The following is a 27,372-nucleotide window of genomic DNA, read 5'->3' on the forward strand; positions in this document are numbered from 1 at the left end:
TATTTTTATGTGACGTCACATTTCTCAAACCCCCCACGTCGTCACACATCGTCACAAATGTCTGACCCCCCCCCCCCCCCCCCCAGGTGCGTGACGTCCTTTATGGACGGCCCCAAAGAGCTTTATAGCTCATCGGATTGCTCGCAGCAGCAGCAGCGGCATCGGCGGCCTTTGTCCGGCCATCGAACAAAGACGGTCACTGGCATCGCGCGCATTCAGATGCGCTTCTGTGGCCGTCTGGACAACGCTCTTGCGAGATTGCGAAGCCGCTGGAGCTATAGATGCACTCTGTAAATCATCATCGAGATTGACAAACTCGCTTCATTAGAACCGCTTTTTGTGCTCAGTTCAACCTACATACAAACGTGCGGACATTCTGATTCTGATCTTCCAGAACCGCCGCGCACATTCCAATTCGGATGGCGTCACGCTCCCCGATCGACGTCTAACCCGCGTACTTAGCGTCATCCGTCTCGCTTGGTGACGTCAACTCCTCGTTAACCCCCTTTCCTTTACATGCCGATGACGCCACGCTCGGCGGCGACATGACGTAACACCATACCAAGGCGTGATGGCGGACAGGCGGCGGCGGACTGGCGCCTCTCAGGACAGCGACGAGGAGGAGGAGGACGAGGAGGAGGAGAGCGACCTCTCCCCGGGACGCGGGCCCGAGAAGGCGGCCGCCATCCCCGCGAGGGCCGCGGAGTCCGAATGCGTAAGGGCGGCTCGGGGGGGGGTGGGTTGGGAGGCGCGCGGGGCTCGGCGCGAGAGACGCCTGCGGCCTCCCCAGCGCCTCGCTGCCGCTTATTGCCGCTAAATTCTGTAACTTGCGACTGCCATCGTTCGATTACCTTAGCGCGCCCTTAATGATTACTAGAGCTCTTACTGACGCACTCACCTTGATAGTGTTAGTAGTACTTACTAGTGTACTCTCAGAGAGACTGCATTATTGATACTGTACTCGCATCGAGACCATTCTAACACTGTAATACTACAACTGTACTCGCACTGAGACCATTCTAATACTACTACACTCACACTGAGACCATTCTAACACTGTAATACTACAACTACACTCGCACTGAGACCATTCTAATACTACAACTATACTGGCACTAAGACCATTCTAACACTGTGAAACAACTGTACTCGCACTGAGACCATTATAACACTAATACTACAACTACACTCGCACTGAGACCATTCTAACACTAATACTACAACTATACTCGCACTAAGACCATTCTAACACTAATACTACAACTACACTCGCACTGAGACCATTCTAACACTAATACTACAACTATACTGGCACTAAGACCATTCTAACACTGTAATACAACTGTACTCGCACTGAGACCATTCTAACACTGTAATACTACAACTACACTCACACAGACCATTCTAACACTGTAATACTAAAACTATACTGGCACTAAGACCATTCTAACACTGTAATACTACAACTATACTCACACTGAGACCATTCTAACACTGTAATACTACAACTATACTCACACTGAGACCATTCTAACACTGTAATACTACAACTACACTCGCACTGAGACCATTCTAACACAGTATGAATGCCAGTACAGTAGTATAAATATTGTCATTAGTAGTAATATTGTAATTACTACAACCCATTCATACTATAGGACACATTCATGCTAATGATGTACGACCAATGCTGCACTGACAGTGAAAACCACAATTCAATATTTTTGTAAAACAATGAACTAAAACCAAACTATTGAAAATGTACCAGGTACAGTAAGGCCCACAGAGCGATCTAGCTCTTTTTCAGAAGTGACCTGGCCATCACAAATGATAGCCCAGCGAAGTGGCTTATAATATAATCACGTGGAAATGTATAGCAGCCAAATTCACCAAACGCGTGTTTGAAATTTTCGAGGGAAACACTGGATGACCCGGAGAAGAACGCACGCGATCACGGGGAAAGACACACAAACTCCAGTTCACGCCGTTATCAAGACCGCATTGCTTTAACTTGCATTGGCGAGTCGGTGAAACGTTTACTATCCCAGAGTTGCAACTCCACATACACTTTGTTTGCAGCGGTGCACGAACAGCTCTTGTAATGGCTCTGCGTTAGCCCTGTAACAGAATCGTGTGCAGTAATAGGCTGCAGTTTAAGCCATTGGCCTTTCATTGCGGAAAGTTACTGATAGTTTAAACACCATTCGCCCAGCTGAGAGAGCCCATTGTGATTGCTTAACCAAGCTCATTGAGTCGATTTAACCGAGCGAAACTCCCGCCCCCCCCCTCGTGTTGATTATTTAAGCGCGCGAGAGGCCATTGAGATTGTAAGCTCATTGAGATTTTTTTTTTTAAACATGAGAGAGGGTCCATTGGCATTGTCTGTATTTGCAAGGGAGGTCTGCGAGTGGCACTGGTCAAGTTCGGACCGAATGTCCATTATGCTTTGTGTACAGTCAACGTTCCAGCTTCCCTGAGTCTTTTTTTTAGGATTCGTGACCTGTGAAACTGGTACACAATGGTTGTCTACTTCACAGCAGACTTTAGCAATACTTTAAGACTGAAACAGTTAGGGTTTCTCCACAACTGCGGCTGTCGCCTGATGCGACTGGTTGTAATTACCGGTGAAACGTCACGGTACTCGAATTGTAAATGTTGTGCGTTTACTGTCAAGCACACCGGTGTGCTGAACTAGTAACGAATTGGCACGTTTTGTTTACGTGACAAATCTTACTAATTGGCTGTATCGGGTGGTGGCGGGTTTAATGGCACATTTATATTCACACGATATAACCCAAAAAATCTCTATTATGGGTTAAACAATACCTAACAGAAATAAAGAATAAAGATGATAATGAAAATAGTCCGTTCACGTGGTCACCACATTCTTATGGAAATGAGACGTTGGTTTTTGCATCTTGCATGTGGCCAAAAATACCGTCTTCTGAAAATAGTGACCGATTCCCCGTTGTGTCATGTTGAGGATGTTTTTTGCATTTTCTACAGCGTTTACATTTTATGTTGTCTGATGTCATCCATCAATGACCCCAAAGCCTTTTACATTTTTATTGTTCAGTTACCACATTCACAATCATTCGTGCCCACATATATCAACACTTCCTGAACCGTCTATGAATGTAAATGTATCGCTGAACGACTTGGCTGTCACTGCACTGAACAAAACCCAGCACAGCTGACCAGAACCTTCTAGAAAATAAAAACATAGGGAGGAAGCAGGCCCATGCCTCTGCTTGTTTGTTGTTGGCTGGTGATGTCACAAGCCATATGTTTTTGGACTTTCTTCCTTCTAGACGTTTCTGATTATTAGCTGCTGTTGCTTCTGAAACTCCCACACTCTCCCTTAATACCTGCTACATTTTGACTTTGAGATTACGTTTTATTGAATTGTAAGACCTTGATATGCGTCATTTGCAGCATTCATGTCCAGGGACTTTCCGTGTTTTTTTCACCGGCCAGTTGTCATTTGTAAATTGAATAACCATGAAGTCCATTGGATAAATTAGAGAGTGCTTTTCAAGATAGTGCTATATAGCCATCTGTTGTGTTTTTGAGTCGCACCGTGTGTGTTTCTTCGCGTGATGTCCGACATTTCTCTTCATGTGCTGGTAGCTTGAGGAACTGAAGTGGTACAATCATAAGACAGTTGTTTTGTAATAAACAGAATGTAAATTTAGAAGGAGTAAACAATGTATCTCGAGAGAGGTAAGACTAAGGAGACAAGATAGAGAGCTGGAGAGAGAGGCCTTGTTAAACAGGTGGTGGGGTCTTCAGCGGGAAACTTAGAAGTCTCCATCAACTGCGAGTTCCTGACCTCCCAAAGGCAGTGTATTTTCAAGAGTTTGAGTGCCATGCGGACACCCGAGGGTCGAAGCTTGGCGTGCGGTATGCTGAGTAAGGCATGATCGGTGGCTGAATCATCTCCTGTATGTACGGTGGAGCGAGATGTTAAATACCTCGCCTGGTATGCAAGAGGTTGTGGGTTCATTCCCGACCCTGAAGCCTGTATATTTGGAGTTTGCTTGTATTCCCCTTGGTCACTTGGATTTTTCTCCGGGTCCTCCGGTTTTTCCTTCCATGAACACATGTTTCTAAGTGTGGAGAGAGCTATAAAGCTCAGTGGGCCTTACCTGGTAAAATAAATAAACATGTTTTGAGTTTAAGCCCTCTTATTTATTGACGATTTGATGAAAAAATAAGAATAGACTTTACCCTTTCTGGCAATAAAACAGGAGGCATTTAGATGTTCAAATACCAAATAGATACCTATTTTAAGGCATCAAGTCTGCATTAGCCATACATGTGGCAAAAGATCCAAACAAAAATCCCATAGATATCAACGTTTTATACACTGATGTTTTCCCTTGTGATGATATTTGTTTCAAATACATTTGCAAAGGACTTCCTACATTCCATTCATTCTAATTTATGAAGTGAGAGATGCATGAAGGAACTGAGTGATTACGCAGGGACCCATCTTCACCCACGTTTGACTGCTTGTTAGTCTGGCCAACTTGAATCATGTTCAGCTTCAAATCAGTTTAAATTGTCAGTACCTACTGGAAGCGCATAGTAAAAATCTGATATGCACCCTGCATTTAATCCATAATTAATATTACAACTCTTTAGCTGTAACTAATATTACAACTCTATAGCTGCAAGGTTAACCCCATTGTTAATTGCATTGTGGAGTATATAAATGTTCTATATATATAAATATTTTTTGCAATACGAGCTCTGCAATTACGTGGATAATAAATTACAACTGTCATCGTTTATTGAACTTTCCGTTTGTGCTAAATGCACTGAGGGGTTTCATAATTCACACCCTCGCCCCCCACGTTTGATTCAAATGTCGCGATGCACGGTCACGGTTCGACCTCCCCTGAAGGTGTCATGTGAAACCGTTGCATGCAAACGATACGGTGCAAAAGAAGTTCAACAAATGCATGCACACATACAAATTAAAGCGTGAGCTCCTGCACACGTGATTTGACGCATGTATTGTGCGCTTAATTCATATCGATTGATGTCTCTCTATATATACACTGTCATGCCATTACTAAACACCATTGCCTTGCTGACAAGTACAAGCAGTTGAACCTGCATTTTATATCTTTTAACTGTTCATCAGTAATGAAACTTTTTTTTTATTAAGATAACCAATCACATCATACAATTTGTGGCAGTGTATGACAGAGCTCATGTCCATTTTCATATGAAGAGACATAAATGTCACTAATTGCTGCTGTTTGTGTTACCTCTTAGGAGAGTGAAGGTGTCCCTGAGAGAGATGGTGAGTTGTTTTTTGTTGTAACTCATGAATGGCTCTAACAAGAGCCACAGCGTGGAGTGTGGTGCTGTGCGGGAAAGATTTGGGGAGCTGGATGAGATGGAATGGAGGAAACTGGAGCCATGGGATCTTTCTTTGTGCAGAGACCTGAAAAAAGATGAGATTCATATTTACATTTGCCACCATAATAGTTGCTCAAACTTTGCATATGTTGTATTAGCTTTATTAAATAGCCTTTAAAGTTTGGGTCTGGCATACCACCGGAATCCATTCAAGCAAGCAAGACTGATTATGCTGATGATAAACTTAATGTCAAAACCAGTCTAGGGTTTGCTTGAACTCATTCTCAATGCTGCTGAATTTATGCACTCCCAGAAGGCGATGGGGGCCCGATGAGTTGTGTAAAAATATACTTTTGCTTTTGGGGAAATACAGATGGAGGAGGTTTATTGTGTGAGATGTATTGTGGTTACACTGCACGTGGCCTGTAGTCCTGCCCTGTGGAGGCAGCTGTGAGGGTTGAGGAGCAGGGCCGTATTATCCAATAGGCACAGTGCCTTTTATAGGCCCTTTAGTTTTCGTAGGCCCTAGGAACAGTGCCTACTGTGCCTGGGGCCTATGAAAACTGAAGGGCCCATACAAAAAATTACTATGTTTTTTTGTATGATAAAAAATGTAACCAAGATATCTTCTTAAATAAATAAATAAATTGCCATTGCAATGATAGGCACAGTGGATATACAAAGAGGCAGTCTTGTCAATGTCAATCTTTTTTTTCATAAGGTGAGGGAAATTAACACCTGAGGTTAACTTTTCAAGGAGGTATACCCTGGCACGCCAGTCGAAGGCAGTACAGCAAGTGAACTAATCGCCGTCCGTTTCTGTCTGTACGGGGATAGAGCGTTGCCCCCTCGCGCGTATGTGTGTTTTCTCCTGGTGCTCTGGTTCCCTCCCACTTGGATAAACACAACTCATCATTGCTTGGCTGAAAACATCTTTAAAGTAACAACCCTCCTGAAAAAGAGTCGTACGACTCGGTGTGGTTCTCCTGGATAAATAAGTAGTTATTGTATCAGTGCTGTTATTTATATTATCCACAATGACACTAATTATTTAACTTAAGTTAAGGGCATTGTAATAGCATGCAGCACTACAAATCGGTTTTGGTCATAGGCAGTGAATATTTGTTAGCCTATTCAATTGAACCACAATTAGAGCCAGACTGCAATCCGCCAGTGTACGTTTTGCCTCTTAACATTTCTAGTCCGTGAAATTCCCTTTGTCGGGTTCGTATTGCGTCTTGCGATAGGTCCACTAGGGGTGAATTTTAAAAATTTTGACATAACCTGTTGTCACTTAAGCTACCATAAATATCCACGGGCTGCAAGGGGGAATGGTGTCGAGTGGCCAAATAAACTACATGTACGTTTTTTTCCTCTTCTCTCAGCTGTTCTTGCATAGCTGGCCAGTTTGACCTGGAAATCCCACGGGAGAAAGCGATTGGTTGAAATGGCCTTCGCTTTGCAGCACCTGCTGTGGTCCAATGGAGGCTGACTGGCCGAAGCAGATGGCGGGGTTGTTAATTAGACGTCGTAGCATGTTGCTGTATAGTGTCTCTAAATCACCACAGGATTAGGTCCGCGTAGACATCATCTTTGCTTTAGGGCAAGTGGCGTTCTGCTTAAATGTCTCTGTTGGTACCACCCCTTTTGTTGTGGAGCTGATCACGTGTTGTGTTTTTCTAGGTGTAGTGCTTTCTGGGTACGAGAGCGCAGATGACAACTACTCGCACTACTCGGAGGTGAGACTCGAGCAAAGCGTTTCAGTGATGCACTTTGACTCTTGGGAAACTATGAATAAAACACCCTTTCACGCCATTAAGCCCACAAAGGTACTTCTCCGTGGTAGCCCTCAATAATGTAGTGCCGTCATCTGTAAGGGTAATGTCGCTTAGGAACAGACTGGGTCTCGGTCTGTTTTGAACGAGTTACAATGAAAAGCAACTCGCCATTCTCTCTGAGCGGGGACACCTTCACTTTCCTGAATGACAAAAAGAATAGTAATTCGTGTCATTTATCTCTTCACGTGCAACCGGACATGGGTTATAACGTCACCCACTGGCACGAACGGTACAAGACTCCCAGGAATATTCTCAAATCCAAACAAAGTGAAAACAATATTTTACCAGCGATCTGGCTATCACAATTGATAGCTCAACAATGTGGCTTATGTGGAAACTTATAGCAGCCAATTACTCTAAACGCATGTTGATTCTAAATGTGGAGGTAAAAACCGGAGGATCCGGAGAAAAATCCACACGACCATGGGAAGAGAAAGACACGCAAACTCAATATACAGGCGTCAGGGTCGGGATCAAACCCACGAACCTCATGCATAACAAGCGAGGTTGTTAACATCTTTCCACCGTTGCGCCCATGTAATTTGGAAGCTACTTTAAACTCTGTTAAAGGTTAACATTTGATTTGGGAGAAAACGCGGCACGGCACATAACATATCCCCCCTTCCCCCTCAGCTGCCAGAAATGTTGGTAACGGCGATGACTGGTGGTGGCCATGGTCTGTGCTACAGGATGAAAAAGAAGAGGAGGAGGGCTCGTGCTCCGTGACAGACGACGAAGTAGCTGAAGAGGGCTCCTCTGTGCCCCCCGCTATCACTGGCGTCGTCGCCGGAGAGAAGATAACGAGCACCCCCACGGACAAGCGGCCGGAGCGGCCGCACCGAGTGCGCAAACCTTCGCACGGCTCGCAGGAGGCCCCGGTAAGCAGCGTCATGTCGTCGCCCCCCCCCAACCCCCCTCACCAGGGGCTCCTCTTGTCTCCACCGACAGATAGGTTTTATTTTTACAAATCTCTCCGTGGTCTTGCCACAGAGAGATTTCACGATATTAGGAAGCTCGCTGCAGCTATGCACTTTTAAATCGTCGGAACTCCTTTTTTGTGTTTAGTTCATTCCTCCTCCGCAGCTCCCAATTAGCACGGTTGGCTACGTACAGTGCGAGAGAAGTTCAACATACGTACAACGTATCTCGCTTCCCTCATTCCGTTCCTTCTCACCCTCTCCGTTCACAATCCCAGCTGTCTCTGTTCCACTCCTCCCTATGCCCAATCGCCATTACGTTCTTTCTTGCTTCTGGCCCCCTTATTCTGGCACAATCTGCTCCTATGTCAAGCAATAAGCCTCGTTCACTATTCATCGTTATTCCCTTAAAACATTCACTTGTTAGCCCTCACTTACCCCAACTTCCATATCCTCTCCCTTCCCCATCACTAACTCTGTCACTCTTCCCAATGTCTCTACCCACTCATCGCACTCGCTCATCATCATCTACCACTTACTGTCGCTCTCATCATCGTTTATTTCCCGCGTCATCAATCATATTCATCGTGCACTACCATCCTTCTAATCTCATCTCGCCACACCATTTTCCTGAACAAATTAGTAAATATATGTTAAGGCGCTCTATGAATTAAAATCGGAAAACATATTTCGTCAGGAGGGGGCCCAATAAGCTGTTACGCTTTCATGTCATCGTACAGTACAGATCTTTGTTACAATCGTGGGTGCGTAGGTCGCGATACAAGCAGCAAGTATTGATACTTTGCTTTACATGTTACAGGAACAAGGAACCGGTCAAAAAGTAGAGAAATAAACAGTTTTTGTATTTTGAGAAGGGTCCGTTCTGTCAGTCACTTTCTAAAGAGCCCGTAATACGTGCTGGTTGTATAAATCGATTTCCATAAACTCTCTTTTTGTTTTTGTGTCCTGAAGCGGTTTAAGAGAAAAATATTACTCTTAAGATGTTTTAGCCAATGAGCCACCGGTCTGTTAAGCTGCAGTGTGAATTAATTTTGCAATGTCATTGTGACATTGCTGAATGTGATAAATTATGAGATAACATAGCAATCAGGACCACAGTTTAGAAATGTCTGGAAGAGAGGATTTCAGAAGCTCATGCGACACTTGAAGATTGACAACGTTCTAGTTGTGAACATCCAGAAGCAAAAAAGCCATTTCCATTTGTGAGTGAAGTGTACGACCTTAACCTGCAGCATTAGCCAAGCTGGCACCGAGGGAGGCCGCTTTGAATCGGCCTCGTGCTGTCAGGAGTCCTCTTTTTTTCTGCATACCTTTGTCTGCCGTGTGCACATGGCCCAAACCAACCTTCCTCGTTGGTTCGGGCCGTGGTGCTGCCTACAGGCGCGATTATTTATTCCTCGGGTAACGGCTCGCTTTTGTCGGGTAACGGCTCGATTTTTTGAGAAACGCCCCCAACCACAGCTCGCCGTGACATTGTGCTCTGGGGCCTTTATATTTTTTGGGTCTTTCGGTAAAGTCACGTAGATAGGTTCAAAGAAAATAACAAAAAACTACGACGTTTCGATCACAAGACAAGCGGTCGTCATCAGGAAAAGGGGGTTAGCTTCTAAAGGCAAGAGTGTCCCATTGAGCCATCTGGTCTCTTTTCAATTAAAACATAAGAATGTTAGCTTGCTATTCTTTTCCACCTCCATGGTGAATTTGAAAGAGAGACCAGATGGCTCAATGGGACACTCTCTGCAGGAAAGCCACCCATACGGATGCCTGTCTAAAACCTGACTCCCACCACCATCCATCCCAGAAGAATTCCGTCATCAAAACTCTCCACCATTGAGCTCGATGTATTTCCTACCATCATCGCCGAGCCAGTGAACTGGAACACATACACCAATCTCTCAAGATTAATGTATATTCAAGACTACACAATCCGTAAAGCTATCACCCCAACTGTTTGGAAAGAACCATCTGAGGACCCAATCAAAACCACCACCTTGCCATACATAGCAGGGGTCACCAAAAATAATTCCAAAATCATGAGCAAACACAAGATTCAGGTTCGATTTAACACAGTACATAATATTTCTGATCTGATCCCATCTGTAAAGGCTGTGATCCCTGAAATGCAATACCCCGGCGTCTACAAACTAATCTGTATCTGCGGCGTCTACAAACTAAGCTGTGTCTGCGGCAGTAGTTACATTGGGGAAACTAAGCGACATGTCTCGGACCATGTTCATGAACATGAGGCAGATCTGATACACGGTAGAACCAATACCTCGGCCGTGGCTGATCATTGTTTTAATGCGGTGGGCTCACGTAAAATTGATTTCTCTAAGACGAAGGTACTTTGTAAGCCCACTGGCTATCAAAAAGATTCGTTCATTAAGCTATCCACATATACAGACACAATAGAAAAGATGGGTATAAATTGAGCAATCATTGGAAGAACGTTATCAACCAGTTTAAGTCATAACTGGCTGTGATGTTCCCATCCTACCACCTTGCGATGTTAGTTGTTATTTTCGGCTCTCCGATTTTACATTAACGGGTTAAATTTCTCAAACTTACACAGCCGCCTTCGCGCACCGACCTAGAGGTTGCGGCTTTGTGATCTGCCATTAACATGCTAATCTCTGACATTAACATAGCCACTTCAGCGCGCTTGCCGTGGAGGCTGCTCACCGATCTCACATCAACATGCTAATCTCTCACGTTAACATAGCCACCTCAGCGCGCTCGCCGTGGAGGCCGCTCACCGATCTCACATTAACATGCTAATCTCTCACATTAACATAGCCACCTCAGCACGCTCGCCGTGGAGGCCGCTCACCGATCTTACATTAACATGCTAATTTTTACCTGGCAGTCCTTCAATTGGTGGGAAACGCACCACCGTCACGGTAGCCGCCCACCACTCACATTAACATCAGCTGCCCCGCCCATGCTGCTGACATTTGGGCGACGCCTATTTCAAACGTTTATAAACACTTTTCCTTTAGAAGCTAACCCACTTTTCCTGATGACGACCGCTTGTCTTGCGATCGAAACGTCGTAGTTTTTTGTCATTTTCTTTGAACCTATCCTACGTGACTTTACCGAAAGACCCAAAGAATATTAATTCCTGCAGTCACGAAAGCTTTAAGTCTCTGGGGCCTTGTCCGGCACTGTGTTAAAACCCTCTCAGCGCCAGAAGTGGTGGATGCTGCTCGTTTAATGCTCCTCCCTCGCCCGCGGTGTCCATTACAGGAGGATGACGCCCCGCCCACCGGCGCAGGCGGCAAGAATTCCAAGCGGGACGAGGAGGAGGAAGACCAAAAAAACCCGGCGTTCGTGCCGCGGAAAGGGCTCTTCTTCGAACACGACATTCGAGGAGGCAACAACAAGGAGGATGCCAGGTGAGTGCCGTGTGGTGATTTAGTGGGGCCCCCCCCGAGCCACACCGGGGAACCTTACGTGCCCTTCCCGTCTCAAAACGTGAGTCCCCCGTTGCCGTGCTCTTATCTCTTATCTGACGTCGGCGGCGGCGGCGCAGGGCCAAGGTGCACAACCGCAAGCTGTGGCGAGACGCGGGCCGCTGGGAGCACGATCGCTTCCGCGAGGACGAGCAGGCACCCAAGTCGCGCGAGGAGCTCGTGGCGCTGTACGGCTACGACATCCGCTCGGGCGCTCACGCCGATGACGCCCGGCCTCTCCGCCGGCCCAGGTAGGACCCCCTCGGGCACGACCCCCTCGGGCACGACCCCCTCGGGCACGACCCCCTCGGGCACGACCCCCTCGGGCACGACGCCATCTTGCAAAATTTGATGCGACGAGGTTTTCGAAGTCGTATGCGTTCGGACGAAGACCATCAACCCTCTACACTTCATTCGCACCCAGGATCTCAGCGGAGGCAGTTCGGAGCGCTGACTTCCGATCGCCACGGCCAGGGCGCCCCTCAATGTCTCACTGGGCGTGCCACCGCGAGCGATGGTGACGACTGTCGCATGTTTGTGCCACGCAGATACCGCAGCCCCACCGGTCGATGGAGCCGGGAGAGTCCCCCCGTGAACCGCGGGCCTTACCAGGCCCCTAAGCGGGAGCCCGTCGAGCGGCCGGCACGTCTGCGCGACGAGGACAGGGACACGGAGCGGAGGCCTGCGCCGCGGAGGCCGGGCCCAACCACCGCCGGTCCCGCGGCACTGCCCGGCAGGCCCCGCGCCTACGTGGAGCAGCGCGCCTACGTGGAACCGCGCGCCCGCGCCCACACGCAAGGAGACTCCAGCAGGGATCAGCCCCCGGGGACGCCGGCGGCGCGGGACGGCGCTCGGTCGTCCCCGCAGCGTCACCAGCAGCGGCACCAGCAGCACAACGGGAACGGGGAGGAGGAGGGCGAGAAGCGGGCGGAGATTTTATCCGCGGGCACGGAGGCGGAGGTAGGAGCGAGGGGCGCTCCTGCAGCTGCTGCCGCCGCAGCGACCGTGGCGCCGGCAACCGGGGACGCGGCGTTCGCGGTGGACCTGGCGCAGGACAAGGCGCCGGAGCGGAAGTCGTACTCGCGTGTGCGCCGCTTGCGCAACAAACCCTCAGAGCTGCCGGGACAGGCGTCCACGACGGACCCCGTCTCGCCGGCGCCGCTTGCGGCGCCTGCGCCGAGCACAGTCCCCCTCGTTGCGCTGCCCGAGACGCAGGCGGCCACCGCGCTACCGCACCAGCACAATCCGCAGCAGCTGCAGCTGCAGCAACCGCAGGCGCCACCCCTAAAGCCGCTCGGTGAGCGCACGAGACCGATCGCCGCGCTGCTGCCGCAGCCGTTGTGGGACGTGCCCGTGTTGGAGCCTTCGCCCGTGGGTCGCCTGGAGCACGGCATGGCGCAGATCAGCCTCGGCCAGACCTGGAACCCCGGGGCACAGCCGCACTACCTTCCCACGCAGCGCGAGCACAGAGGTAGTGTGACGCATAACGTCAGTGGGGGGATCCGGCCGCGGGCTCACCCGCGCGCCGTCGAAACGGCGCAGGCGTGTTACGCTGGTTTCGCTCCATACCCCTCTTGCCCGTGAATTACGAAAAGCAAAACTGAGAACATTTTTATTGATTTAATGTGATTTTAGGAGTCACGGGGATCCCCCCACAAATGTTTAAAATGGTTTGGCTTAATTTCAGAGTAGTCAACTTTCTTAGCAGAGAAAGCTGGGCAGTTATTTCATGGCGCGACGTACGTATAACAATGGGCGTGTGTTTCACTCAGGTGGTGCCACGCATCTCCCTGTCAATTCAGTGCCTCCACCGTTCAACCGAATCGAGGATCTGGTAAGCCGTGCAAGCTTTCTCCCCATCACCACGTGTTCCAACTTGGTATACTCGCAAAACTGTAATGGGTTCGCGTGAATCCTGCAGCCACTAGTGGGCGCGTCGTTGAACGCAATGTTAAACAAAAACATTATTCTTGACTTAAAGCTTTCGTGATTGCAGGAATTCATATTCTTTGGGTCTTTCGGTAAAGCCACGTAGATAGAAAAATTATCAAAAAACATTCTTAACGAATCACAAAACGTGAATTGTAACGTTTCACTTGAAATGGTCACAAAGCTTAAAAAAACTCGACACTTTATCCGACCACATGACCATGTGAAGTCATTCAAATCCAAACCGTGACCCAAGTCGCAAGTTGTAAAACATAAAAAAGTTGAATGTCAAAATAAAGAAATTAATTTAGTAGGCTTTCACAGCAAATTTTATCCATAATAGAGGTATTTTTTTGGGTCCAATCACGTAAATATAAATGTGTTGTTAAACCCACAAAAAAAGTCTTAAATAAATTCATTTTTTAATTTATCCTTTTTAAATGTAAATATGAAATACGCATGCCATGCTTGCCTGGCTAAATAAAGCTTAAACGAATACCCCATGACTTGTATGAGCAGTCTCGAGGATAAATTTTGTTACCATGAGAGAACCACGTGATGTGAGACCTCCACCTGCGCAGGTCAAAGCAGTTCTGACCAATCAACCGTGTAGGCATTGGCCGCGCGTGTGCGTCGTTGCCCGTGCCTGCGTGTCAATGCTTTAGATGACATCCGTGACAGCTGCGAATGTGGTGTGGGGGACGTTGGAAAGCATTATCGCCGTGAGGTCGCGTCAGCCACGAGTGCGGCAAGATGGTCTCTTCTCTCGAGGGGCGCATGCTGAGCTATGTCGTCATCGCGCTGCTGCTGCTGCTGCTGCTGCTCACTCCTTCCCCCTCCCCGGCAGGGCGGCCAGGCCGGCCGGGCAAAGCGCTACTCGTCTCAGCGCAGTCGGCCGGTTCCTGAGCCGCACCCCACCCCCCCCATGCACATTCCGCTCATCGAGGGCTCCTACTACGATCCAAGTGAGCTCACTCGTACGCACTCACACGCACGTAGATACGCACAACCATGCGCATACATCCGCACACATGCGTAGATACAACCGTGCAAACACGCGCACGTAGAGACGCACAACCGTGCACACGTTTGGCTTCGTATGGTGTAAAATAAGTTATACACATGCGCACACACATAGATACACACAACTGTGCACGCACACACGTAGATACAGACAAAGATCCCCTGTGTAGCCGTAACAGACTGTTGGGGCACGTGCTGTTAGCGAGCACCTATGTAGGCCAGCATGTTCCAGGAGGTGGTGGGTGTCCAGCACCACACCTGGCCGCCTTTGTCTCCTCAGTGGGGATGTTTACATAGGTACTCATTTGAGGCTGAGTCAACCTCAGAGAGGCCCATGACCGGTTCAGATAACCGTTGCTGGTAATGGCAATCGAACTTTGGTCGCCGGGTTCGTAGCGCAGCCCGCTAACCGCTGCACCGCCGTTCCCCATACAGACAGACACACGCACGCACGTGTACGCACAGACGCGCACGGACATGCTCTGTGCAGGCAGTGTTGTTGTGGACGACTATCGTCTGGATTGCCTTGATGTGCTCACACTGGGCACGCAACGATGCATCGATTAATCAACTACAGTATAGTTAAACCTCTCAACCGTCACGAATGTTTCTTTTCAGATGTCCCGAAATGTCATATCTAGGTCCGATTTGTTGACCTTTGAGTTTAATCTGAAGTTTCGGAACACATCCTTCTCGAGCAGAATGGCAGACACCCGCCCCCATAACCGGGGGCGCCGCGGTGGCAAGATGGTAACTATCTTGCGTGGTATACAGGTCGTAGGTTTGATCCCAACTCAGACGCCTGTATATTTGGAGTTTGTGTGTTCTCTCTCCCCGTGGCCACTTGAATTTTTCTCCGGGTACTCCGATTGTCTCCTCCACATTTAGAAACATGCATTTTGAGTATTTGGCTGCTATAAATTTCCACACGATAAGCCACTTGGTTGAGCTATCATTTGTGGCCAGGTCACTTCTGAAAAAGAGCTACATAGCTCAGTGGGCCTTCGCTGGTATATAAAAAAAGTATTGATTCTAAAGCCTACGATACACACTGCATCGGGCATGCAAGGGTTGACTGTTTTCTATTTGCGTTATGTAGTGCATATGTAATGCTTGTATGTAATCGGTTCACGCGGCGGCTATAAGCCAAACGATTGAACGCCCCTGAGAGAATAACCGGCATGGAAGTGGATCAATGAGATCAGACCATGCGATGGACCTAAACTCATTGCAGCTTCAAAAGTCCGTGAGAAGGATGGTGATGACATTGGGGGCCTCCATTAAGCAGTGGATAGACCATGGCACATGATGATGAACCTCTGTGGCCACAGAGGTTCTGCTTCCACTACAATGTTATAGTTATTGAATTAATTCACCATTATAGCCTGAGATGATGCAACCATTATTTCCCTGAGTCACCAGTTGACCTCCCTGTCATTTATGATTTAATCATCCTTGCATTCACATAAACAATTGCATGTTCCAGCTCTGGCAGGTTATATCAGCTCCAGTGCGGTGTCTTAAAAGTTGTCACTGATGTAACAACCAGCCTCACAATTCCATGAATTGTCATGATTTAGGGTTACGGTTCCATTCAAGATTTAAAAAATTTACATTGTAGCACATAGCGCCTCTGTTGTTTGCAGGAGTCACTGAGAGCCCTTTGCCCACTGCATAATAATCAAGTCTTGTGCTTAAGATTCAATTAACTTATCGCAAGCACAAGTCGCAATGCTTAATGGAGGAATTATGGCGTCATTACATTTCAAATGTGAAGCTCTGTGGATGCCTCGCACCCAACAATTGTAGAAACGCTTTCAATATTGCGGTGTGGATACTTTAATGCCTTGTAAAAACGCTGTCGAGCTCATTGAGCTGCATTTGTTTCCAGTTGCCGAACGAATATGTCATAAGGTCGCACTCATTGCACACAAAGTGCTTGCCACAAATGAACCATGATAACTTGCTGATCTCATTAAGGTGCATAAACCATCACGCAAACTGCGGTCATCCTCGCAGAAGCGGCTTTTGGCTCGCGATCGAACAAAGACGTTCACCGCATCGCACGCTTTCTGATGCGCTTCTGCGGCCATCTAGAATGCTCTTCCGATATTAGGTGTGCAATTTTAAATCATCTAGGTTGGAAACTAATTTCGTTAGAACTGCTTTCTGTGTTTAGTTTGTCCTTCCCCCGCACCTCCGATTAGCACGGTTAGCTACGCACCGATGCAAAATAAATTGTACATACGTACAACAAAGTTACGTAAACGCGCACATATTGCGTCGGCGTAACCAGCACTCGAGAGTGAACGTGGCTGGAAAGTAAAAAGCGTGCGGCGCGATGGCCCGGTTTTCTGTGCGCAGACACGGCATACCAGGCTCCGCTGTACGGGCACGGTGGGGACAGCCCGGCTGCCATCCCTCCCCAGGGAATTATGGTGCAGCCCGACCTGAACCTCCCACACCCTGGTGAGCCCGTGGTCCATACCCTCCACCCTCTCCCCCTCCGCCTGTTATAAACTACACATGTGCGGATGCAGTGCAAATTTGATTTTACTTGGAATTGTATAGCGCCTACATTTAATTGCATGCCCAGATTTGAAGCTTTCGGGACTGCAAGGATCCATACTCTTTGGTTCTATTCGGTAAAGTCACGTAGGTAAAAATAAAATAACAAAAATCACGACGTTTCGGCCACAACACAAGTGGCCTTCATCAGGTGAAGGGACAGGACTGTCCTGTGTTGTGGCCGAAACGTTGTGATTTTTGTTATTTTATTTTTACCTACGTGACTTTACCGAATAGAACCAAAGAGTATGCATGCCCAGACTTTAAGTTAAGCGCGCCTTGCTACGTATGGTGCAAAAGAAGTTCAACATGTATATATTATGCAAGATGGAAGGGGGGTCATAAGCATCTGAGAAAATCTTGAATTTTAATTTATTATTTCGCTCACAGCAATTGTGTCAAATTGGTTGAGAAGTATGCGAAGAAAATAAACATTACAGTCTTAATGATGCGAACGAGGCAGAACAAACAAGACGGAACATAGGATGGAGACAATAAAAATTAATCTTTATTTGAAGCTTCTTTTTCTCTCTCACCTTATTCCCACTTGGAATTTCACCCCCACCCTCTCGCCCGTTACGGCAGCCCCTCCCCTCCCCCCTCGGATTAACCGAGGTATACCTAGCTCTGCGATCTTACATTTACTTGCAAATTCCATCTGTAGCCCCGCCCAATTACTCGTGGGTTGTACCCACCTCAAACGTATACAGTGGTACCTCGGTATACGTCGTTAATTCGTTCCAGAAGGTAGGAGGACTTATACCGGAAGTGACGTCTACCAAACGAATTTTTCCCATAAGAAATAAAGGGAAAGGAAATAATCCGTTCCAGAGTATAAGAAATTATATTTTATATGGCACATACATTAATGTGGTTGTATGACATTATTTAGACACTACTAATTACTAAAATGCATACATTCATTAAAATAAATGCATAAATTAAAATCAATTGAAATACAAATAAAATTTTACATCACTTTACCCTGCTGAAAATTCACGTTAAAATTACCAAAACACTTGAAAATTCACAGAGTTATAGCAAGGGTTGTGCATTGAACGAGATCTACAGGCAGACTGAGGAGCGGCGCTTTGTCTCAGTCGTGAACGGGGTCTACGCGGGTACGCGGCGACTCATCCCGACCCATACAAGTTCTAGCAAGCGCGTCGTATCCCAAGCAAGACGTCGTATCCCCGTCAAAACACGACATGTACCAAATTCGACGTATTCTAAAGCAGTCGTATACCGAGGTATGACTGTATAACCTTTGGCTGCAGTAGCTCTCTCGCTACATTTCTTCCTGCCTCAGCAGTCCGCCTGCTGTATTTTTTCACCTGAAGACGATGGCTTGTGTCGCGATCGAAACGTCTTGATCTATTCTTTATGTTTCTATCTCGGTGACTTTACCGAAAGAACCAAAGAATACAAATTAGGCGAGACAAATGAGGTACAGCAATGTCGCGTTCTTCGCGTTATACTTAGGGCTAATGGAGATAAGGACCATATATGAACGAGGTGGGGGGAAAAAACCCAGACACAATGCAAAATGAGAAAATAAACAAATGGAATTCTTGAGTTGAACGAGGATTCAATTGCAACTGTTTTTCAAACCGCCGTGGAGGGAAATCGTTGAGACGCCAACTCTAGAAATCACCGGGGGTCTATGTACCTTCGCATTTATTAATTGAACCCAGGTGTGATCATTTCAAGAGACGTGGGGACACCGAAACTGCAAAACAAATAAAATGCAGTACATTCGTGTAACGGATGGGGGGAAGCCGGTTAACCAATCGCTGTTGGGTACCGTGCTAGAACCCCCCCACCCACTAGAACCGTGCTAGAACCCCCCCCCCACCCACTCTAGAATCGTGCTAGAACCCCCCCACTCTAGAACCGTGCTAGAACCCCCCACCCACTAGAACCGTGCTAGAACCCCCCCCACCCACTCCAGAACCGTGCTAGAACCCCCCCCCACCCACTAAAACCGTGCTAGAACCCCCCCCACCCACTTTAGAAGCGTGCTAGAACCCCCCACCCACTCTAGAACCGTGCTAGAACCCCACCCACTTCAGAACCGTGCTAGAACCCCCCCCCCCCCCCCCCCACTCTAGAACCGTGCTAGAACCCCCCCCACCCACTCTAGAACCATGCTAGAACCCCCCCAACCACTCCAGAACCGTGCTAGAACCCCCCCACCCACTCCAGAACCGTGCTAGAACCCCCCCACCCACTCTAGAACCGTGCTAGAACCCCCCACCCACTAGAACCGTGCTAGAACCCTCCCCTGCCCACTCTAGAACCGTGCTAGAACCCCCCCACCCCCACCCACTCTAGAATCGTGCTAGAACCCCCCCACTCTAGAACCGTGCTAGAACCCCCCACCCACTAGAACCGTGCTAGAACCCCCCCCCCCCACCCACTCCAGAACCGTGCTAGAACCCCCCCACCCACTAGAACCGTGCTAGAACCCCCCCCCCCCCACCCACTCTAGAACCATGCTAGAACCCCCCCAACCACTCCAGAACCGTGCTAGAACCCCCCCACCCACTCTAGAACCGTGCTAGAACCCCCCACCCACTAGAACCGTGCTAGAACCCCCCACCCACTAGAACCGTGCTAGAACCCCCCACCCACTAGAACCGTGCTTGAACCCCCCACCCACTAGAACCGTGCTAGAACCCCCCCCACCCACTCCAGAACCGTGCTAGAACCCCCCCACCCACTAGAACCGTGCTAGAACCCCCCCCCACCCACTCTAGAACCGTGCTAGAACCCCCCACCCACTCTAGAACCGTGCTAGAACCCCCCACCCACTCTTCCCGCAAGACGCTAGATGCGTACGTATGACCTCGGTGGCACTGCCTCAGTACCCGAATTTGGGAAAAGACCCCGTGAGCCAACCACAGAGTTTCAAATATTACTACAACAAAAACAAGCGTTGTTTTTACAACTGCATCTGGACCAATAATTATCTGAACGCCGACTCGATTCCCAACTCGGAAAGGCGCTCCTTACTCACGTGACACGATGTGGCGAAGCGGTGACGCACGCGCCTCCAAAAGCAAGAAGGGCCTTGGCTCAATTCCCGACTCGGGCATCTTTTTTGCGTTTAGCTTGTATGTTCTCCCTCCTATGCTGTGTACGGGCTTCCTCCGGATATGTAACCAATAGTATCCAAACCATCCCAATTGTAATAAAATCAACTGCAAATCACTCAATTACACACAGCAACGTTTAACCCCCGACTGTGAAAAATGTCGCATGACCCTCCTCAAAAAGAGTCGGCACTGCTTTCCTTGGTGACGAGCATTACAATAATATAATCACTCATTAGACCTCGGTGCTTAGGGAGATGGTGGGGATGAAATGTGCCCCGGAGAGTGTGAAGATTGAACCAGTGATCTGAACATTGTTTCCATCGGCGGCTGTGTTCATTTGACCTCTGGGTAACCTCCTTTTGTAAAGATGTACAGTACTGAGAGCTCCAATTTATAACCCACGCAAAAAAAGGCTGGAGGCAAAATCCAATCGTGATCCTCGATTGGGCCTCTTGCGTTTGGTCTAATGTTGGTGGCTCTGCGATCGCTGGGCATTTAACAATTCACCCCAGAACTTTCACGAATTGTCATAATTGGAGGTTGTGATTGCATTGAAAGATACATGTTTTACTTGTATTGCAATCTGTTTTGAATTTATTCTTGTTTCTTTATTGCATTGTTAATTGGCCTGGATTTAATATTAGCGTTAATTTCCAATCTGCGTAAATGATAAACAATCAATCATCACGATTTGATGTGTGTACTGTGGGCATAGTTATTGATCTTTAATAAGTAAGACATTTTAATTGAGAATCTGTGTTAAACCGCTACATGCCTTACAATTACCCTCTGAGCCCCACGGTTTTCGGTGGCGTCCATGGTGATCGCTCCGCCCACAAAATGTCCTTCTGCCACGGAGAGAGAGTGCCGTGTTAAAGAAGTCGTCCATGCTCAGCCGTGCGCACGCTGCTTTCAGGGTTGCACCCGCACCAGTCGCCCACCCACATGTACGCGCCGCCCGTCTCCATGGCGACGGGCCAGCCACCGCCGCCGGGCCAGATGCTCGGTTACTTCCCCAGCAACATCATGTACCCGGGGGCGGCGTTGCCCAACCCCGGCTACACCTACACGCCCGCCCCCATACCGCCGCCTCCGCCGCCGCCCGCACACATCTTCCCTCCACCGCAGGTGAGAGTTTGTCGAAACGTTCAAATGATATCGGAAAATAAATCTTGAGATGACTATCGGCGCCACGACAGCGTTGTGCAGCAATTGTGGTGAAAATAAATTAATTTGAGCGACAATACGCACACAAAGTGCTCGCCACAAATGAATCGCGATACCTTGCTGATCTCGTCAAAGAGCATAAACTGTCGTCATGTGGACTCCGGTCATCCTCGCAGCAGCTGCGGATTTTGGCGAGCCATCTAACAAAGTCGGTCACCGCATCGTGCTTTCAGATGCGCTTCTGCGACCGTCTGGAATGCTCCTCCGATATTAGGAAGCCACTGGAGCTATGCACTTTAAAATCATCATTTAGATTGAAAGCTCATTTAGTTAGAACTGCTTTTTGCGTTTCATTTGTTGTCGTTTCCCTGCACCTCTAATGAGCACGGTTGGCTACGTACGGTGCAAAATAAGTTCACCTACACATTGTTGTCATCGATGCGGCTGTCCAGGTGTTTAAACATCGCTAGTTCACGGTTTGGACTCGTGTGTAGAATGCATCCGGAAAGTTTACTGACCGTGGCAGTGTGCCGACTTGTCGCGGTGAGGAATGATGTTGAACGGAAAGAGCGACAGGTAAAGGGAAAGATGAAGCTAGTGCAAGATCGGGAAGTGGAATTATTTAAAACGTTATTCCCTCGTTTTTCACGATTGCTTTGTTCCGGAGATGCTCGTGAATAGAAAATTTTATGGATATATCTTTTTAAGAAAATAGTAAATGCATAACAATTATAATAACACCAACATTTTTTTTTTGGTTATGATAAACATATATTAAAATGAATATTAAAGTATTAAATACGTTTATAAATGAACTTACCTTTATCTCTCATCACATTCTCTCATCACTTTTTGTCTCTCGATGCAGCAGCCGTGTCGATTTGTGGATTGCCAAAATCATGGATAAGTTTGTGAATAACGAGGGAATACCGCATACTGAGATTGTTTATCCAGGAAAACCTTACTGAATCGCAAGACAATGTTTACATGAGGGTCCTGCCAAGTTTATCGCATTAGGAGATGGATGTTACGGTGTGTGTAATCCCAATTAAGTCACTTTCAGGTTATTTTTTGGCATTTGGACCGTTTGGCAAATACCCAGTTAGAGAACAAAGGGGGGGAACATTTTAAATTAGAAATCAGAAAGGCGCGCAAGACGGGAATTGAACGCAAGAGTCTTCTCGTTATGGTGTGCAAGTAAAGGGATCTAATTTCACCACCATGTTCTCTTCAAGACGATGGGAGGGAACTAAAGAAGAGAGAAAAAAACAATGGAAAACACTTGACACTTTCCTTTAACATGCTAATTACAGTAACTCATTTTAACGCAGTAGATGCGTTCATTAAAAGTGCCGTGTTAAGCGAGAATGCGTTAAGCAAGGAATTACTGTATATACATGATGAATAAATAAAATGCATAATCTAGTTTTTGGGTTAGATCGCATAAATATAAATGTTTTATTAATCCCGCCACCACCCAACAGCCAATTCGTAAGGTTTGTCACTTAAACAGAACATGCCCATTCGCTACTAGTACAGCACACCGGTGTGTTGGAGAGCAAAGCCACAAGATTTACAATCTGTGTGACGTTTCGCCAGTTATGGCAACTAGCATCATCACGCGGACAGCCAGATTTGTGGAGAAATCCTCTTGTTTCGTTCCTTAAATAGAGGGATACATGTGATGACTTCACTTGTGATGACTTCACTTGTGAGCCCTTCACGTGCGCATGGGGGGGGGGGGGATTCATGAATTCATATAAATTACAATGGGTATCCATTACCTGTTGGGTTGCGAAAGCCTGCATGTTAAACCAAAGAAATAAAAGCAGCGCAAATTTGAATCACATTTGAACTATAAAATCAGCCTGCAGTCATCCCATTGCGGGCCAAACAAGTGAGACGGGCTTATGCCACCGCGTACCGCATCACTCCGCGTGTGTACCCAGAATTCCCGTACCGCTCAGCCGCAAGCAGCACAAGAAGGTAGTTTGTTGTCGACAGCTCGGCACTCGCTTTATAACTGGGCACGTTCCGCGTTGTGTGAAAAGCGTTCTGTAAGAGAAGCACCGCGTTCCAGCACAGACGCGTTGTGTGAACACGCGTTAAGCGGGGCCTTGCCGTGCAAATATTTCACTCGTTTACTGAAGTTAAAGGAACGGCAGTTGGATTTGAGTCCCACATGACCCGCCCATGAACACGTGGGGTATCTTCATTGCTTTCCTCTCTCGCTCTCTCTGCTTTCAAGTCTCTCCTGATAAATTCATTATCAACCTTGCTTTTCGTGACCTGCCCTCAATATCTTTATATTCTCCTTCCCTCGCTTGGCCCCTTCCTATTCTGCCCTGCCCGCTGCCTCCTCTGTACGTGTGCGCGCCGGGGCTTCTGTTGTGTTGCGTGCGCGCGTTGCGAATGGCGGGCGAGTGGTTTTGTCGTCGAGCGTGAAGGTAGCAAGAGGAGTGATGCCTTTAACGCGCGCCCCCTTTCTGCTCGCGCGCCCACTCCCGCTGTTCGGTTTGAAGGCGCAGTCTCAGGTTTATGGCGGAGTGACGTACTACAATACGGCGCAGCAGCAGGCGCAGCCCAAGCCGTCGCCGCCTCGCCGACCCTCCCAGCCCGTCTCTGTGAAGCCCCCGCCTGAGGTAAAAATTACTTTAAACCATTTTTTTTATTTTACCCCAAGTAAGGCCCACTGAGCGGTTTTTCAGCGGGCCACCTGGCCACAGAGGATAGCTCGACGAAGTGGCTCATCACGTGTGGAAATTTATAGAGGCCGCATGCTCGTGAACGCACGTCGATTCCAAATGTGAAGGGGAAAAACCAGAGGACCCGGAAAGAAATTCACACGGCCACGGGGACAGACGCGCAAACTCCAAATATACAGGCGTCGTCAGGGTCTGCATCGAACCCACCACATCCTTCATACGAGGGCGATAACATCTCGCCACTGGCGCTCTCCACACACTTTGTATGCAGTGGAGCCCTGTCCTGCTAAGACCCTCGGTTATCCATTCCGGATGCGGGGTGATCCATGCAAAGCATCGAAAATAAGATCAGCCAAGGCGAGGAGGATGCAAGTGACGATTGTGTGCGGTGTGTGGTGATGTGTTGCCGAATTCCTTCCATGTCCACACGCCACGGGGAGGTCTTTGCCCCAGCGATGGCTTTACAAAGGGGCCCTGCACGTTACTTGCGTCACTTACACATATACGCACTGAATTTAGACGAATGAACAATGTGGGATCTCAGGCTACGTTTATATTGCAGGTCAGATGGATGCTCTGCTCTGTATTACACCTCAAATATGACCAGAGTATTCCAACCCTGGCTTTTATTTCGTAACAGCCATTCGGAGTTCACAAGGCTTTGGCATGGAAAATAAACCGAAGCTCCTTCAATGCCTCCTTTTGCCAGATTTCCTCCAGGTCTTGTACGAGCAACGCTTAGTGAGGCCCACCACACGTGATACGTGATGGGAAGTCAAAGGTGGTTGAATCTTTGGACAATCCGTTCCCCGCCATAGAAATCTGGATTTATTTTCTCTCCCATTTTAAGCGCACTGTGCACAGTGAACACTTTGACGATGAAACAAAACGACAACAACAAAATGGGTTGCGTATATCGGGCTGCCGAGGCAGATGAGGCGAGTGGCGATCGTTCTCAGCCCAAGCTTTCACCTGGCTCTCGTTGGCACGTCGCGCAGCGCGGTGCAAAATCCAACCGCATTGTTGCCCCCTCGTGTGCTTTGTTGCCTCTCCCAATCCCCCTCCATCCCCACATCCCCACTTTTTTAGGTGAGCAGGAAGGACAGGCTGAAAGAAAGGAGTAACGTGTGAACTTGCTCCATGGTGAGGGAGGCTGGCGGTGCCCAGCCTCACGGAGCCTCGCGTCGCAACCGAGGTCACGGCGTTGACGGCGGCGGCGGCGGTTGGAGCACGCAAGCTGCATCTGAGACCCGGGCTCGGCGATGAGAGGAGCGAGCGAGGGAGCGGGTGGGGGAGGGGGACTGGGGATTGGAGCGGGGGGGCGGCGAGGAGTGGCCGTGGTGCCTCGACGGCAGAAGTCGCCCCACGGTGCGTGCGCGAGTGTCGACGTGAGGGGCGCCATCCACTGCTGGCGCCTGCGGGGCAGGGGGGGGGGGGTGCGCCGGGTTGCTGTCGAGAGCTGTGCCGGAGAATGCCCAGAAACTTTGACGAGCGGCTGGCCCTTTTTGTCTGGTACACAAAGCGTATGTGCAGTCGTACACGCATGCATGCACGTATATTCACCCGCACGTACATGAGCACACGCGCGCTACCACAGTGTACGCGGTGCTTGCGTACGCACTCGACGTGCGGACATGCACACAAACCTTTGATTACTTAAAGTGAAGTTATAAACGGTGCAACTTACTTGGGATTAGTTTTATCCTCGCTTTATTGGTTTTTGCGTTGTTGGTCGGCGGTTACGACGCAGATGTACTTTGTCGCGTGGGGCCGTGTCGAGTGTCGAGCAACGTTCGTCCCACTGCGTTTTCACTCGTGCTCTGATGCGTTGGATCGAGTCACGGGGGGTTGTCGTGGTAATCTGAAAGCTAAAAAGTGAATGTGGCAAGTCTCTCGTCTGAGTTGCTTCACGTGTATTTTCAAATTTTTTATTTCTCAAAAATGCTTTATACATTTTTCTCTCAAAAGGCCTGAGCAGGCACTTTGCCATGCCCTTCTATATTCTTTTCCATGTTCAAGTGATCTTGAGCTGGGTCATCCAGGGTGTTGGTGTCTGCCGTTAGGCCTTCTTCCCCGAGTTGCTGCTGCATTAATGGTCACAGATATGGGCTGCGACTAACCCGGTTACGAGCAACTATGTTGCAAATTTAAGTCGACAGTTTGTACTTCCATATCGGAGTGTTGTACAACGTCGAGCTATGCCCAGGAACGTTGTACCGCTTTAGCTTCGCTTTAGGTTAATATTATTAAACATGACAAACACGGATACTCAACATAACATTGTTTTAGTATTGCCTACCTACATTGGCCACATTCATACACACATGCACACGTTGCATATTACACGAATTATTAATTAATGCGGGTCCACGCGTGTTCGAAGTGGTCGACTTCAGGAAGCGTGTCCCACGTCACTTCACTGGTCAGTAGTTTAAAATATTCAAGTGAAAATATTGCCCAAAGTGAATCTCAAGTCAAACGGTGAAACTACCCCGCATTCATGTTGCTGAGCCAAATTTGTGTTTTTATTCATCCGCATTACTCGCAAAGTGTTTTTTGTGGCATTTCAGAATATTTAAAAATGTCGTTCTATGACATCGACTGAGCTACAGTTGGCTGGACGACGTCACAATTCATCATGGGAATGAGAAAACAATGCAAAGCTGAATGTTTTGAGTTTTGACGGCATAGATGTTAAATAAGAATTCTAGAGTAATCCGTCTTGATAAGGGTAAAAATCACTCCCCTTCGTGATTGGTGAACAAGACCCGAAGCAGGCACCAGTTCCTGGATCTCTCCCTGGGGTCGTGTCAGCGCTCGACCGAGCAGCCAAACCGGGGGGGGGGGGGGCGGGGGGGAGCCCACGGTGTTGGGGGTGGGGGGTCTCACGCCTTCCAATGCTCGCGCTGATTGCAATCGACTATACAATAGCAGTCGCGTTTGAAACTTTTTTTTTTCACGGAACAAATCGACAAAAGTTGCGGCGCTTAAACACGGAGTGTTTGTGCCCCATTTGAAGATGGCGGCAATTTTTATTTTATTTTGGGAAAGTTGTATCTGTTGAAACTTGAGGCTCATATGCCACTGCCCTCGATGCAGGTCTCAACTTTGTCAAGAAATCATCCTTTCACTGGTCCACCATTGTTGGTTGCTAATCGAATGACCCCTGATTTTATTGTTACCGCCTAATTCTACTGACAACCGTTAGTATTGAATAAATGCAAAAGTGTAATTGTTTATTTTCTACCTGAAAAAATAAAAAGTTAAAAAAATTGTCATTA

General features: G+C 48.1%; 1 protein-coding gene across 2 annotated transcripts; it reads left to right on the forward strand.

Annotated features, from left to right (window-relative positions):
• Nucleotides 1-156: 156 nt before the first annotated feature.
• Nucleotides 157-27,372, forward strand: CASC3 (CASC3 exon junction complex subunit). Of its 2 annotated transcripts, none has more exons than XM_032975540.2 (13): nucleotides 157-715; nucleotides 5,287-5,314; nucleotides 7,057-7,112; nucleotides 7,901-8,089; nucleotides 11,396-11,544; nucleotides 11,682-11,852; nucleotides 12,150-13,072; nucleotides 13,374-13,435; nucleotides 14,378-14,495; nucleotides 16,918-17,022; nucleotides 21,136-21,347; nucleotides 23,909-24,028; nucleotides 25,189-27,372. In XM_032975540.2, the coding sequence occupies exons 1-13, from the start codon at nucleotides 572-574 to the stop codon at nucleotides 25,213-25,215; spliced, it is 2,304 nt and encodes a 767-aa protein (XP_032831431.2). In that variant the 5' UTR covers nucleotides 157-571; the 3' UTR covers nucleotides 25,216-27,372. The 2 variants fall into 2 exon arrangements, with proteins under 2 accessions (XP_032831431.2, XP_032831430.2); XM_032975539.2 differs by having other exon boundaries at nucleotides 159-715; nucleotides 25,181-27,372.

This window comes from Petromyzon marinus, chromosome 56, assembly GCF_048934315.1.
Source record: "Petromyzon marinus isolate PM22_M1 ecotype Great Lakes invasive population chromosome 56, UKy_Petmar_22M1.pri1.0, whole genome shotgun sequence".
NCBI lineage: Eukaryota > Metazoa > Chordata > Hyperoartia > Petromyzontiformes > Petromyzontidae > Petromyzon > Petromyzon marinus.